The following is a 15,238-nucleotide window of genomic DNA, read 5'->3' as shown; positions in this document are numbered from 1 at the left end:
TTTAAATTTCTAGCCTTTTTGCAAGTACTTTTAACCCATTTTGATTTCAAGATGATTACTGTTTTATATTTTAATTGAATTGAAAATTTATTCCTGTAAATTTTCAGCAGCCATTACTCCAGTCTTCAGTAACACATGATCCTTCAGAAATCAATCTAATATAATGATTTTCTGCTCAAGAAACTTTCCAATTTCTAATTATCAATGTTGAAAACACTTGTGCTCTTTTGTGAAATTATAATTGTCTTTACGGTCCCTTAGGATCAATTTAATGCATCCTTGCTGAAAAAAATTTCCAATTTCTAATTATCAATGTGGTTATGAAGTAATGCAGTGGCATTATCGCATTTTAACTATCTTACATTTTACAACTACAGAGTATGGAAACATTTTTGTCATGCATTTTAAACAAGCAGTTGGTTACTCAAGACCTCAAATTACACTAATGACCATATGTATAATGCAGTGGCATTCATTTTTAACAGGTGGCTACCATGTCCCAGTACAAGATAATGACCCATCTGTCTCTGTTTGGACATTTAACACACCATTAGAATAAGATAATCCCATCTGTCTATGTACCACCCAACCATTACCTCTAAGATAATCCCATCTGTCTCTGCTTTAATTAAACACACCATAGAGTAAAAGAACTAATATGCTACAGGGGTATTTTTGAATATGTTATACATTTATACAAAGACCACATCAATGTTAGCTTTTGTTCAGGAAAAAAGTGGTTGGACAGAATATACTATGTCTCACTTTATATCCTTGAATAGATTTATGCATCTTAAAACTCTTTTTATGTTATGACTTTAAATCTGTGAGATTTTAATAAGAAATGCCTATGCATTACACCCTTGAGAATGGCAGCCAAGAATAGAATATAGACCCTTCCCACATAGCAGTTTAGTTTAAAACAGTCTCTAGTCTTGCTCACCCTGCATAAACTGAATTTGAGCACCAAACACTCTACGGAGAGAGCTGAATTTGCATTTAATTTATTTGGCATACGATTTTATTTAAAGTGACTTGCATTGCATTCAAAGTATAAATATTTTTTTAATCAGTTTGTGCATTTTCTGGGAATCGAACCACGAGTACCACACTGTACAGTTTGAGCTTCAGGAATGTTAACAATTTATTCAGTGGCCTGTGTCAGGGTGACCAGGCACCTGTGAAGCCCAATGTTTCCTTAAACAAGCCCAAACTTGCCTAACACCAAATATAATAAATCATTAGTGAGTCCTTAGTGAATTATAGACTCTACTTACTTTTGTGCTTAGTGGTCTGACTAATGATTTCTATTGTGTGTGTGACGATAATTACAAATAAATCTAAGAATAATTATATTCACCATATTCCCATGACTTTTCATGCTTGCATATAAAGATTTAAACAATTCTGTCAGACAAAATATTTAATAATGTAGAATTAAATGTCTCGATGAATGTCTACCCTGTTTAAAAAAAAAAACAGAATATGCTGGTTAGGTATGTTCTGGAGCATGGCTGCTGGTTTAAACTGGTCATATGGTAGTGCTAAGCAACTCCTGCTCAGGACCAGCACATGACCATCTTAAACCAGCTCAAACCACAGCACACTGTCGCGACCAAATAGCGTGAGAATAATAAAAAGCCCCATGTGTTTTTGGTGACCTGAAGGGTTTGAAGCTTTAAGTAGGCCTAGTTATTAACCTCGAGTTTATCGTCACTGCTGTACGTGTTGTTAATCCCGGTTTGAATAAAACATGCGTTCTTCTAGGTCAAACAGGAGTGACACTGCATGGGGCTATCAGTAACTCTCATAAAACTTAGAAAAACTTAACGTTACAGCTGCATACAAAACTACAAGCATCGTGCACGAGGCGGGAAACACGTCTTCAAGTTTTTAAGATTTCTGTATAACCTGAAGCGCTTCAGAGGCTGGACTGTCAGCACCTCGCCCTGACTCGCGTTTCCCAGGAAATAACGGCTATACACCGTCCTTCTCCGGTTTCTAATGACGTGCATGCATTATTGAGCGCGCTCTCCCGGGCGGTAGCCTACGCTGCACAACACGGACTGCGCTCCAGGAAATTTACACTGACGCTGCCGTTGTTTAATTCATGCAACCTCCGATTAATTGTCAGTTTAGGACCAGGACTATCCCGCCAAAGTGTCCTAACCCTAATAAAAAAATAAAAAAACACCGACTGTAACAACACTGCAGCTCGGGTGTTAAAGCAATTAAAAAATGCATATCGTTATAGACTAATAATAACTGACACTCTGAGTCTGAAGTCTGAACTGCATCACATTCATTTTGATTAAAATAGCATAGGCTATTGAATGTCACAGCTCACTTAAATACAATCAACGCTTTCTGCTAACACTTTTGTAACAAATATACAATTATGCATAGCTCCTACTAAATGCATAAATGTAAATATCCCAGGTTCATGAAACTTTAAAAAACATCAAAGAGCTGCTCTGAAATATCCAAATTTCACTTAGTTTGCTATAGGTAGCCTTTTCAAAAGATAAAGCACACATAGGCGTATACTTGCAAAATTTCACAGCTGTTAAAATTTAGGCTCTTGAATAATCCAGCAACTCATGATGTTTGAAGAGTCTCTCAGAGTGGCTGAGTTCACTGTAAATGAAGCAAACTCCATCTCTGTGTGCTTATAGTTTAACGTGCATTTGGAAACACCATTCCTTTTATTTACATATTCACATAATTTCCAACATTTTTATAAATGTTTACAGCATTAGAGTGTTTGTGTAAATTTTTAAGGTTTTATTAGGAATGTTTAAAAAGCTTGGGTTTGAATGTTTGGAAGAATTTAAGAGATACAAATGTGTATTATTATAATAGTATTTTTATTATTATTATTTACAGATGCCTTTTGTAATTTAAACTTAATTATAAAAAATTAAGACAGAAATACTTTACTGTTTTAAGGCAATAATACATGACAATAAATAAATAATTATATTATATTTTATTTTGTTTTGTTTAATTTTGTTGTTTTAGTTTAGTGAATTGTGTTTTTGATTTACATCTACAACAGTTAATCATATCGCAGTTTAAACAGCAACATAAAAGTTGTGCAGCCCTAATATATATATAAATTTTGAAAATAAAACACTTGCTTTGAAAAGACTAAATATTTTATATGTTGACTTGCATGTCATTAACCAACTTAACTGAGAATCTCTTCAAGTAAACATTTCAAGTCTCAGGGGTTCTGCTGACAAAAAAATGTTGGAGAAGCTCTGATTGAGGCAAAAGGGCACAACGTCCACAGAGTTCTCTCAAAACTCAATTTCACATGTCACCCTCTATTAAGATACAACGTTTTATATTCAGAAAAATAAATGTGCATTAACTAAAGAAAAATTACAAAAATGTGCAATGTGAATTGCCAATTATTTTTTTTCTTAATAAGGGTTAGGTTTATGTAAATGAAAAAATTGGTTGTTGGTTATTTATTAAGTGAATGACAGATGATGTACTGTGCCTCTGAGTGAAATCCTGCCTGTCCTGAGACTGGGGTGTCAAAATCTGCAATAGGACAAAATGATACTGTGGATACACTTACATTTAATGAGGCAGACAAGAGGATAATGTTACAACATGGCTGGATTTTGTTTTACAATATGCAGAGGTTTGAGTGTTTTTAATCTCACTTCAGATTTAAAAAAAAAAGTTATATTTGCTTGTTCTCTAAAGCATCACACAAATGCAGTTACACAGTCTTGATAAGAGTCCTTCTGCAACCAAAACTGTCACATTTAAGAGGGATGTCTAGTTTAAAAATGATAAGAACAGGAACAAAATAAGTCAAGCAGCCTCCTCGGATATTCTGTCCACTAATAACTTAAAATGTGCAGATTTGAGTATGCGTAGTGAATTTGACCTTCAGAGGAACTACCATCAGATTCTATGCAAAAGAAATTACAAAGTTCAACTGCATACAAAGAAAAAAGCGCCATCTGCTGGCAAAAAAAAAAATCGTTCTAATCAAATTTTGCAAGAGTGGCCTTAGGAATGAGTGTCATTACCATTCTTTAACAAACAATATATTGCAAAAGTGTACTGGACAGTAATTAGATATTGACATAATAACAAATAAAGAATTTACTTGAGATATAACAGTTGTAATTTGTAGTATATAAATTCTTCATCCATGTCATTTCTCGATTCATGTAAAACAAAGGTATTTGAAGGATAAGAAATATGTATCATTATATTATGGAGATTTAAAAAAAAAGCAAGATGTACAACAATACAATGTTATAACAACATGGATAAGCTGTAAATGTTTAAACATCAATTGATTGTTTTCACTGACCGACTCATCTCAGAGAAACAGAATATATGGAGGCATGAGGTTTCCAGATTGAGTGTTTAAGTGTAAAACACATACACGGATATATACATACAGTACATATGCAAATACACTCATCCATACATTTACACATACATTCAACTCACACACTTCGGACAACCAGTGAAAGATAAAATAAAAAAATCCTATTTCCGGTATATAAGCCCTCAGTCCACCAAACAGAAATTAAGATATGTAGACAAAACAAAGGAAAACGAGACAAGAAAAAAAAACAAAAAAACCTAAATGCTGGAATGAGCTTGACACAGGACATCTGTAGTTTGCAGGTTTAACTGACATGTTGGTGACACACAGACTAGTGCTTTTATCGTGTTTATAGAACGGAGCGAGGTTTGACTCGCTCACTCCAAGTGCACCCTCTCCTGTTCAGGGTTTGAAGCACACTCTTCATTCAAGCACAAACTCAATAAAAGCCGACTGGTCAAGCAAACAAAAAGAGAACTGGACAAAAATAAAAAAGAAGAAGGAAAATCGGCACGCAGACACACCATCACCAATGTAAAAAGGAAACAAAAACAAATATCCCAGTTGCCATAGTAATACAAATTCAATTGGTTACATGAGGTTGTGGTTTGAGCTGTGTGTGATATTATAGATAACTAGTTGTGGTTGTTTAAATTTGTCTTATGTCATTATTCAATTATTTGTATAATTCTAGAGATCGGCAAAAACACCACTGATTTAAATAAGCATCCCTGTTCCCTCATACATATAAGTTTCTTATTAACTAAAAATTAGACGTTTTTCACAATCCGCTTGTAATGTCCATCATAGAAACATAATTAAATTAATGCTTCTTATTTAAAAAAAAGATAAATTTTCCCCCAAACTGAGCATTTGAGGCTAAAATTAAATGTTAATAAAATCTTCAAATCAAATAAGATAAAGACATTCATCACATCCTATGTGTGTGTTCATCATGTGGTTTGCGTGTGACTCATCTGAGAGCGCATGTAAGTGAGATTAACCGTTCAAGGCTCCTAGTATCTCAGCTGAATAGCATATTTCCTTAGGAAACAAGCAAAACCCCCAACTTCACGGATACCAGGCAACCAAACAGCTTTGGCTCGGCGCAAGCAACACAATATAGCTCTTTCTGGGAGGAATGGGCTCTGTTACACAGCTGCTAGTTGAGGCACTGTAGGTCCTGGACTCAGTGGGCCGTGTTTTTCTGAGCTACTGAGTCTCATGGTGTAATTGCGTGTCCGAGCCCAATATGTCCTATGGCACAGCTCCACCTCTGAGCACAGTGGACCCTGTGGTGCAGCTCTGCCTCAGGGCTCTGTGAGCCCCATGGCACAGCTCCACTTCAGGGATCAGTGGGCCCTGGGGTGAAGCTCCATTCATTTGTTGCTTGAGCAGCATCCTCAGAATAAGGCGGCGCATTTGGTCAGTACAATTTGGTTTCCTGTTGTTAGTTGTGTCTCCTTGGTGATTGGTGAGAGTCGGCTAGCTGAAGAGCATGCTGAGATAGCTTAAACCTCAGCAGCCTTCAGGCCGATTTTCTCCTCGTCCTGTCAGTCTGAATTGGGCTTCTTTAGTGAGAAAGCATATATGTTAAAATGATCACTCAGCTGCTTCACCTGCACAGGGAGACAGAAGGAAAAAATGACTATAATGAGAAATATTTTATTGTAGTTGTACATAAAAACATGACAGTAACAAAAGATAATTCCTTTATATTTATTATATTCTAATGGTTAATAAAGTTTAATAACTTGTTAATAATAATCATATTTACTATTCTAATAATTTATAATCAATGAATTTTATTAGTTATTATAATATTGATATAATTTTAATAACTTATTAAATGGTTACAGAACATATTAAATTAGTTGATTATAGTAATTATAAAAATGTGAAACATATTGAAGGTGACACATATGTGTATATATATATATATATATATATATATATATATATATATATATATATATATAATAATAATTTAGAATATATACTGTATATGCTTATAAACTATGGAAACATTACTATTTTTAATGTTTTTGAAAGAAGTTTCTTCTGCTCATCAAGCCTGCATTTATTTGATCAAAAATACAGAAAAAAAAATGTAATATTGTGATGTATTATTACAATTTAAAATAATTGTTTTTAAATTTATTATACTTTAAATTATCATTTCTTTTTGTGATGCAAAGCTGAATTTTTAGGATCATTATCACATGATCCTTTAGAAATCATTCTAATATGATGATTCATTATCAAAGTTGGAAACAGTTCTGCTGCTTAATATTTTTTCACAACATGTGATACTTTTTTAGTATACTTTGATGAAAAAAAAAAGAAAAAAAAAAGAAGCTATGTTTTTAAAATATAAATATTTTGTAATAACAATATACACTACTGGTCAGTAATTTGGGGTCAGTAATTTTTTTTTTCTTTCTTTTATTTTAAATAAAATCAATACTTTTATATTTAGCAAGGATGTGTTAAATTGATAAAAAGTGATAGTAAAGAAAATATATTATTAGAATATATACAGTATTATTAGAAAAATGTTTTTATTTTGAATAAATGCAGTTCTTTTTAACCTTTTATTCATCAAATATATTAGACAGCAGAACTGTTTCCAACACTCATAATAAATCAGAATATTAGAATGATTTCTAAATGATCATGTGACAGACTGGATGTTACATGTGACACTGAATGCTGGAGTAATGATGCTGAAAATTCAGCTTTGCATCACAGGAATAATGTTTTTTTTTTTTTTTTAAGTATATTCAAATAGAAAACTAGTATTCTTAAGTTGTAATAATATTTCACAATATTACTGTTTTTTTCTGTATTTTTGATCAAATAAATGTAGGCTTGATGAGCAGAAGAAACTTCTTTCAAAAACATTAAAAATAGTAATGTTTCCAAACTTTTGGTCTGTACTGTATATATTATATATATATCATTATATATATATATATATATATATATATATATATATATATATATATATATATATAAAAATAAAATAACTAATGATATATTGTTATTATTATAATTATAACAATTACAGGTAACACTTTACAATTTATTAATCTTAGTTAATGTTAATTTCAACATTTACTAATGCATTATTAAAACCAAAAGTTGTTCTTGTTAACATTAGTTAATGCTCTGTGAATTAACATGAACTAACCATGAACGACTGTAGTTTCATTAATTAACATTAACAAAGATTAATAAATACTGTAATGTACTGATCATGGCTTGTTTATGTTAGTTAATACATTAACTAACATTAACCTATGGAACCTTATTGTAAAGTGTTACCCAATTACATATTAAAAATGTGCTATAATAAGTAATTTCTGTAAGTTAAATTAATAAAATATTCTTCATGACTAATTAACTAATAAGCAGTCTGTGTGTGTGTGTCTTTACTCACAACTGATACTCCATAGTGTATGTGAGTGAGGATGACTATGGCAGTCCATATGTAAAGGACAGTAATTTCACCGTGCTGTACAACCCCAGATATCACTAGCAACACCACCGCTGTCATCGGCAACAACAACAAACTCAGTGGCTTACAGCGAGTATTACTCATCTGGCATACAATGAGCTTGCACTGAGACAGAGAGAGGGAGAGAAAGAGAGCATGTCAGGATCAGAAATCTGACAAGATGTTTCAAATGGAACTGAAAGACGTCCATTGTCACGGCTGCACAACTTGTTTATCTACAGCAGAGAGAGAGGACTGAGTACACTCACAGTAACATTGGAGAAGGCTGTTCCCACCATGAGATAAAAGATTCTGGGTTGCTTCTCAATGATGTCTGTAGGAGAGAGACTGATCCACAGTGTCGACAGCACAAACAAGAGGACAGGAGAGAAAAACGGCAACAAGGCCTCATACACCGAACTGTGCTTCAGGGTGCTATTACGGTATGCCCTAAAATAATACAGAGAGAAAGCGTGAGAACAAATATCTCTGGTCCAAAGCATACATTATTCAATAGAACATCACTAAGCTACAATAGAACATCAGTAAGCTAAAAAGAGCCATTTTTATGTAGTCCAAGGCACAAGAGGCCTAAAACGAAACTTACTTAAAGACATTGTAGAGGCTCATTGGCAATGTTACAACAAATAAACAACCTGTTAATAAAAAACAAAAAACAAATGAGGAAATCAGATCATCCTTTAATTTGCAAGTTTGGCCAATAGTGAATGAAAATAGCATTTGAAGTATTAACTGTAAGAGGAGCCAATGACAGGGCAGAGTTCACTCACCAACAATCATAACAGTGAAGAGATCTCTGTACTGAACAATCCCAATAACAGGTTTGTACCATGCTTCCACACCAACCACCGCTGTTATTATGTACACGACAGAGATAGTCTGGTATAGAGAAAAAAAAAAAAAAACGTTAATACAAACTGTAATATTTATTTCCATCCCAGAATCACTGAAGTTTCAATGTACTGTGTGTGATATGTATAAAAAAAAAAAAAAAAAAAATTAAAATTTTTAATATTCACTACTGCTTAAACACTGGGTACTTATAATTAATACTTAGAATTAATAATATTATTCAGCAAGGATTCATTACATTGTTTACAAAATGACAGTAAAAACTTTTCTAATGTTAAAAAAGATTTCTATTTCAAATAAATGCTGATTCTTTAACTATTCTTTAAGTCTCCACAGAAATATATTTTCTTACTATTTCTTTTTAATAATAAGAAGAAATGTTTCCTCAGCACCAAATCTGCTTATTAGAATGATTTCACTTTTGAACAGTGTGTATTTTAATTTTAACATTAATTATACAATTAAAATTAATTATACATTTGTATATTTTAATTCCTTTATATATATATATATATATATATATATATATATATGTGTGTGTGTGTGTGTACACACACATATAGTTTGTGTTTTTATTTTAATATTTTGTAAAAACCATAGCTGATTGCAATAAATTACCACTTGACTGATGTCGTAGCCCCAGGGTAGGAACAAAATCCCAGTGTTGTACTTCTCCCAGTGAGACAGTATGAAGGAAAACAGGACAACCCATAACAGATAATACAGCGTCACCACTCCGACGCCTGTCTCACCCCGTCCGAAGACAGAGTACACTGTAGCGACGAAGAACACACATGCCCAGCTGTCCAGGCCGTGGTCAAACAGCTCACCCAGTGGAGTGCTGGAGTTTGTTCTCCGAGCCTGTTTGCCATCCACACCATCTGTACGTACACACACAACACAATATATTTGAAACTATGTAGGCAATACATGTTTCCAATTTTGCTACCACATATACAATGTTTCAGAGGTCCTATGGATCCTATTCATAATATTCACAGCTCTTCCCTTACTAAACTATAGTGTTCAGAAGCAAGCCTCTGCAAATTCGATGCATGTTCATATTTTCATGTGCAAATGTGTCTTTTGTGGCTGTACTACTGTCAAATGTCCCTAATGGTCAAAGTGCTCATCTATTAAGTTATTAATGTATACAGCACACCTCAGCAGGTTTATAAATGTACACAGGTGGGATTAAAAATATGACTTGTGCCAAAATATAAGATTTGAGCATTAGGCACCAGAAAGAAAAAAAAAATTATATTAAACAATATTACTGAAATGCATAGCTCCAAATGTATTTCATTCATTTAAAGACCAAATGCCATTATTTTAATTTGTTAATATTTAGCTTAAATAATTAAAGAAATGTGTTCAATAGCATATTGGTATTTGCTGTGTTCATGAGAATTCTGAATGTTCTGAACAACAGCTTGAACAATATTTTGACTCTATTAGCAAAAATGTGCCTTAAACACAAATAAATTGATTTTGCAAAAGGGATTCAGAAACATTAGCTACTAGCTGACAGAAGACTGGTCAATTAACATTAGTACTATTTCAATAATAAGTCGTGGCCTAATGGTTAAAGATTCTGACTTGCAAGCTGAAGGTCGTGGGTCTGAGTATCGGTACCAGCAGGAATTGTGGGTGGGGGGAATAAATAACCAGTGCTCTCTTCCACCTTCAACACCCATGACTGCGGTGAGACCCTTGAGCAAGGCACAAACCCCCAACTGCTCCCCAGGCGCCGCAGCAAAAAATAGCTGCCCACTGCTTCGGGGGGGATGTGTGTGTGTGTGTGTGTTTTCACTACTAACTGCTACGTGTGTGCACTTGGATGGGATAAATGCAGAGCACAAAATCAAATTATGGGACTCCATACTTGGCTACGTCATGTCAATTTCACTTTCAAAAACAAAAAGACACACTTACCTAAGGTATAAGCCAGAAAGTTGAACAGACCAGCAGCTATCCACACCCAACTTGGCACATGTGTACGGCCTTCCCCTGTGCCACACAACACCCACGAAACAATCAATCCCATTTGTAAACAGGTACAAGTCCAAAAAAAAAATAAAAAATTGCATTAAACTAATAAATTGCTATAAATCATACCTTTAAAAAATACCTACATTTTTTAGTTCATTTATGAAGAATGAATTTAACTTTCAATACTACGTATCAGTGAAAACAATATGATTTTAAAAATGTTTTTGTCTTCCATTACTACTTCTTTTTGAAAGCAAAACTTGTTTGTAGTGTCACTTCTTTTAATTATTCACTCTAGAACATTGAATGCACAGTGTGTTACGCATATGTGAGAGAGCTGGCAATGTGCACAGGTGTGGCTGTGTATTAACAGATGGCTAGTTGATAATTGAGAGAATGATGAGCTTGAAGTGAGACCTTGATCCTTGTTATATATATAAAAAAAAAAAAAAAAAAAATCCCTTATCTTTGCACATAATCAATAATTGGTTATAGCTGTTATCATTCCAAATGAGTTAAGGTACCTAAGCTTTGAGAAAGCAAGCATTACCCACAATACCCTCTCATTAGTAGCACATCAAATCCATAACAATCATACACACACAGTTTATTGACCTCACCTGAGGCATAAAAGTCAAAGTCGAAAAAGGACAACAAGGTGAAGGTGAGTACCAGGAACATGAACCCTGTAAATGTGATGAGGTTTGGGGCAAGCCATGTGGGCAAGATCTGAGACACAGTGAGAAAGAGGGGAATTAGCAAGTTGCAAATGGTCCCTCGCAGGTAATCAGATCCAGACGGAACATTCATTAATGTTGCATATATGTAATTCAATGAAAGCAAAACACAGCATAATGTTATTCTTTTTATGTGAAATACCACTATACATTCATGGATTCAAAATATTTTCATAAAGATTGACCGACAAGAAACAAATCTTCATAAACGCATCTTTAAAACACAAAATAATATGCAATAAACTATTTAATAATAGCATCTTTTAATATACAATATAAATAAACACAAATAAATGCTGTACTAAAATGTATAACTACAGAATAATTGTAAATAGAAATATTACAATTTGATAAAACTGTATTATTAATCTTAATATATCATTTTTAAATAATATAATAAAATACTTTTGTTTGTCATATTTGAAAGGGACCTTTACGTTTGCTTGTCTTAATGTCAGTCTTGAGTTTTAATGCATTAAAGAGTACACTTAAATAATACATTACAAAGGAATATTAATCTATAATAAAAGTGTTGGTAATATTATTATTAAATCTCATATGAGAGACTGAATGCGCTTGTGTATTCTGGGTAACATTCCGATTCTGAACGTTCTCACCTTCACCACTGAGTTCCAGAAGGGGTGCATGACGTAGATTGAGAGGGGGTTGGAGTCAACCGCACTGTACTGTAAAGAAGAGATGACAAGAAATGCAGAATTAGACAACACATACTAGTAACCAGAAGTGTGAATGGCGAGAAGTGTTAACAAAAGAGTGTTTCTGCTGTGTCAAATAATATGGCACACTGTGTCTACAAACTTCTGAAGTCCAAACCTAGAGACAATTTAGAATGGCCAGAATGTCTATTACAAATGAAACAGTTCACTACAGCACACAATAGTATGATTCAGGGGTGAAGGTCACTTTTAAACTGCTCCCCCAGTGTGTTTACTGTGTGAGCTCATACTTGAAGCTTAGGGATAGGTCAGCAAATGAACGTACACAAAACCACAAATTAATAATATACACAAAATTCTGAAATGAAATACACAATTATTTTAAACTTTTTAATGGTTTTAGTTTTAGTTAACTATAAACACATCGCGGCAGTCATGAGAGGGTAGTCATGTATGTTCAATGCCCCCTATGTGCAAGTATGTGCAAACATGCAGAGCAAGAATAGCACATACAATCTCAGCAGCCTGTACACCTAACAGCCCAAAACACTGGGAGTAAATAAATACACCTTATCAGGCCAACAGGACATTCAACCAGGAGGCACACAGGGTCAGAGCAACATTCATTCACAGGTTCCGTCAAATTACCACTAAGAAATACACAAACCTCTGCGTCACACCCAGGAATTCACCCTCCCGACTCCTCTAGTCCCACACCCTTTTTAAGTAAACTATCCTCTTCAGAGGTTCTTAACATGAAAGCTTTGCAACAAATACTAATAGAGACAGAGACGAAGGATTGATTTAATTGTCTATTTCATGTATTATAAATTAATAATTACCACATAATAAAAGCATAATACGCATTAAGAAAATGTAAACCTAAAAATGAAAAATAAAGAAATGACTATACATATAAGTATATGTATATGTATATGTATATATATACTGTCAGCAGTTGTTTGAGGTATGATTGTTCATATATTTTGTGTTCATTTTGTGCAATTTGTGTTCATTTCCTAGAAAGGCATTTATACAAATAATACATTAAATAAGCAAGTTCTTGTTGGTTCCTGTTGAACACATGGCAGTATATAATGGCATTGTTGGTGGCATTTATTGGATAACAAGATACAGTAAAGAAAAATTAATATTGTAAAGTATTATTACAATTTAAACAACTGTTCACATTTTTTTTCTTCCTAAAATGTAATTTATTCATGTGACTGTAAAGCTGGATTTTCAGCATCATCACTGCAGTCTTCAGTGTCACATGATCACATGATAATATGTTGATTTGGTGCTCAAGAAACATTTCTTATTATTATTTATCATCATCATCATTGAAAACAGTGGTGCTGCCTAATATTTTTGCGGAAACCATGATACATTTTTTTCAGGATTGTGTAATGAACAATAGTTCAAAAGAACAACCTTTCTTTGACAGAGAACTCTTTTACAACATTGTAAATGTATTTACTGTATCTTTTAATCGTTTAAATGCCTTCTTGCTGAATAATAGCATCACTTAAAAGACTTTTAAAACTGCTGCATATTGATTAAAAATTATAAAGTACGTGTGTAGATAGACAGATAGCCCAAGACAAACGCCCACAGAGACACAGATACAGTTTATGCAAGCAAAGGGGTTCCTAACTGGATAAACAAAGAGCTTTGCATCTTAATCAGGTGCTTCTACTTCTATAAATTATATCAGAGGACTCTGACACTACATTACTATATACAGTAACACCTGAATATTAAATGAACACAGCTTACAATTAAAGTGAAAGCACGGGGAGTGAGTGACTCACATGCAAACTATGCCTGAACGACAGATCCTTGATAGACGCGGAACCAGGAGCCCATGTCTTTACAATTCAACCCAATTTACACATAAAGCATGTAGATCAACTAAACAAAGCTGGATAGCGTGTTTGTGTTTAGCTGGTAAAACAACATAATTTTTAGAACTGAAGATCTACTTTCACTGGCGGTTTCAAGTCACTGTGGCACACCAGTTTCACCGGTTATTACCACTAATATGTCTTTAAAATCTTCGAATTGGGTGTATATGCACTAATAACTAAATTGTGTATCAATTCATCCCGCAAATTCGAGGGAAGAGCACACTATTTATCTTTAAAGGTGACAATAAGCCGCCGTTGTCCTTTCTGGAGATCGGCACACACCGGTAGACCTCATGCTTCATGATAGCATTAACAGCGCGGCTCAACTTGCCAACACCCTAAAGTCCTACACGTTGTGCAGAATAAGAGCGGCCTCACCTTATATTTATCAAAACCTGAGAGTTGCTCTTGGGTGACATAGTGGTAGAGAGCCATGATGACCGCAGCACGGCTCCGAGACGGACCGAAATTCACCCGTGTCGGCTCACAGTTTCCGCAGTGCCGCGCGTGTGCGGTGGCGTTGCAGTGGCGTGACGCCCGAAACTCCGCCCACAATCCAATGTGACGTTTCATAATAAAAGCCGACGTGGAACTTGCATCAAAACGGCAAAAACCATGCAGAAACACACTAGTCTATATTTAGTTTTTATTCAGTTATGTTACGTTTTTTTCTACTCAGTATAGTGTTGTACTATGTATTTATTTGTTTATTTTTTATTTATTTATTTATTTGTGTGTGTGTGAATGTGTAACTACTTTAACTATATTTTGGGGATAAATTTGTACCCAAAAGTGAGCTAAACCTGACAAAATCTCCAAAAACCTCCCTTTAGGGACGTCGTCATTTGTAAATCTGGAATAAAAATAAAGTAAACAATGTTTTTTTTTTTTATTATTTTAAAAATGCAGATTTTTTTCTGTAAGGGGTATAGGTGTAGGGCGATAGAATATACAGTTTGTAGAGTATAAAAACCATTACGTCTATGCAATGCCCCCATTTAGATAGCTAAGTAAACGTGCATTTATGTATGTATTTATTTACATTAAACTGTTTTTCTCCAAACTGTTCTACGGACCACCCGGCGGCTCCTATATCCTAAATTTTAAAACCCCGGGACTAGTCTACATAAAACGGGAACAAATGTTGCACTATATAGACTAAATATGCTCAATATCACAAAACGTAT

At 33.9% G+C, this 15,238-nt stretch overlaps 1 protein-coding gene across 1 annotated transcript; it reads right to left on the bottom strand.

Annotated features, from left to right (window-relative positions):
* Positions 1-3,571: 3,571 nt before the first annotated feature.
* Positions 3,572-14,606, bottom strand: LOC109110928 (ethanolaminephosphotransferase 1-like). The gene is made up of 10 exons (XM_042713441.1): positions 14,430-14,606; positions 12,082-12,150; positions 11,348-11,456; positions 10,671-10,745; positions 9,354-9,616; positions 8,654-8,762; positions 8,470-8,518; positions 8,132-8,312; positions 7,806-7,988; positions 3,572-5,982 (listed from the first exon to the last, which is right to left on the bottom strand). The coding sequence occupies exons 1-10, from the start codon at positions 14,484-14,486 to the stop codon at positions 5,875-5,877; spliced, it is 1,203 nt and encodes a 400-aa protein (XP_042569375.1). The 5' UTR covers positions 14,487-14,606; the 3' UTR covers positions 3,572-5,874.
* Between the last annotated feature and the right edge of the window lie 632 nt (positions 14,607-15,238).

This window comes from Cyprinus carpio, chromosome A23 (genome assembly GCF_018340385.1).
Source record: "Cyprinus carpio isolate SPL01 chromosome A23, ASM1834038v1, whole genome shotgun sequence".
Taxonomy (NCBI): Eukaryota; Metazoa; Chordata; class Actinopteri; order Cypriniformes; family Cyprinidae; genus Cyprinus; species Cyprinus carpio.
The sequence above is the reverse complement of the archived record's forward strand: the minus strand, read 5'-3'. Positions and strand labels throughout refer to the sequence as shown.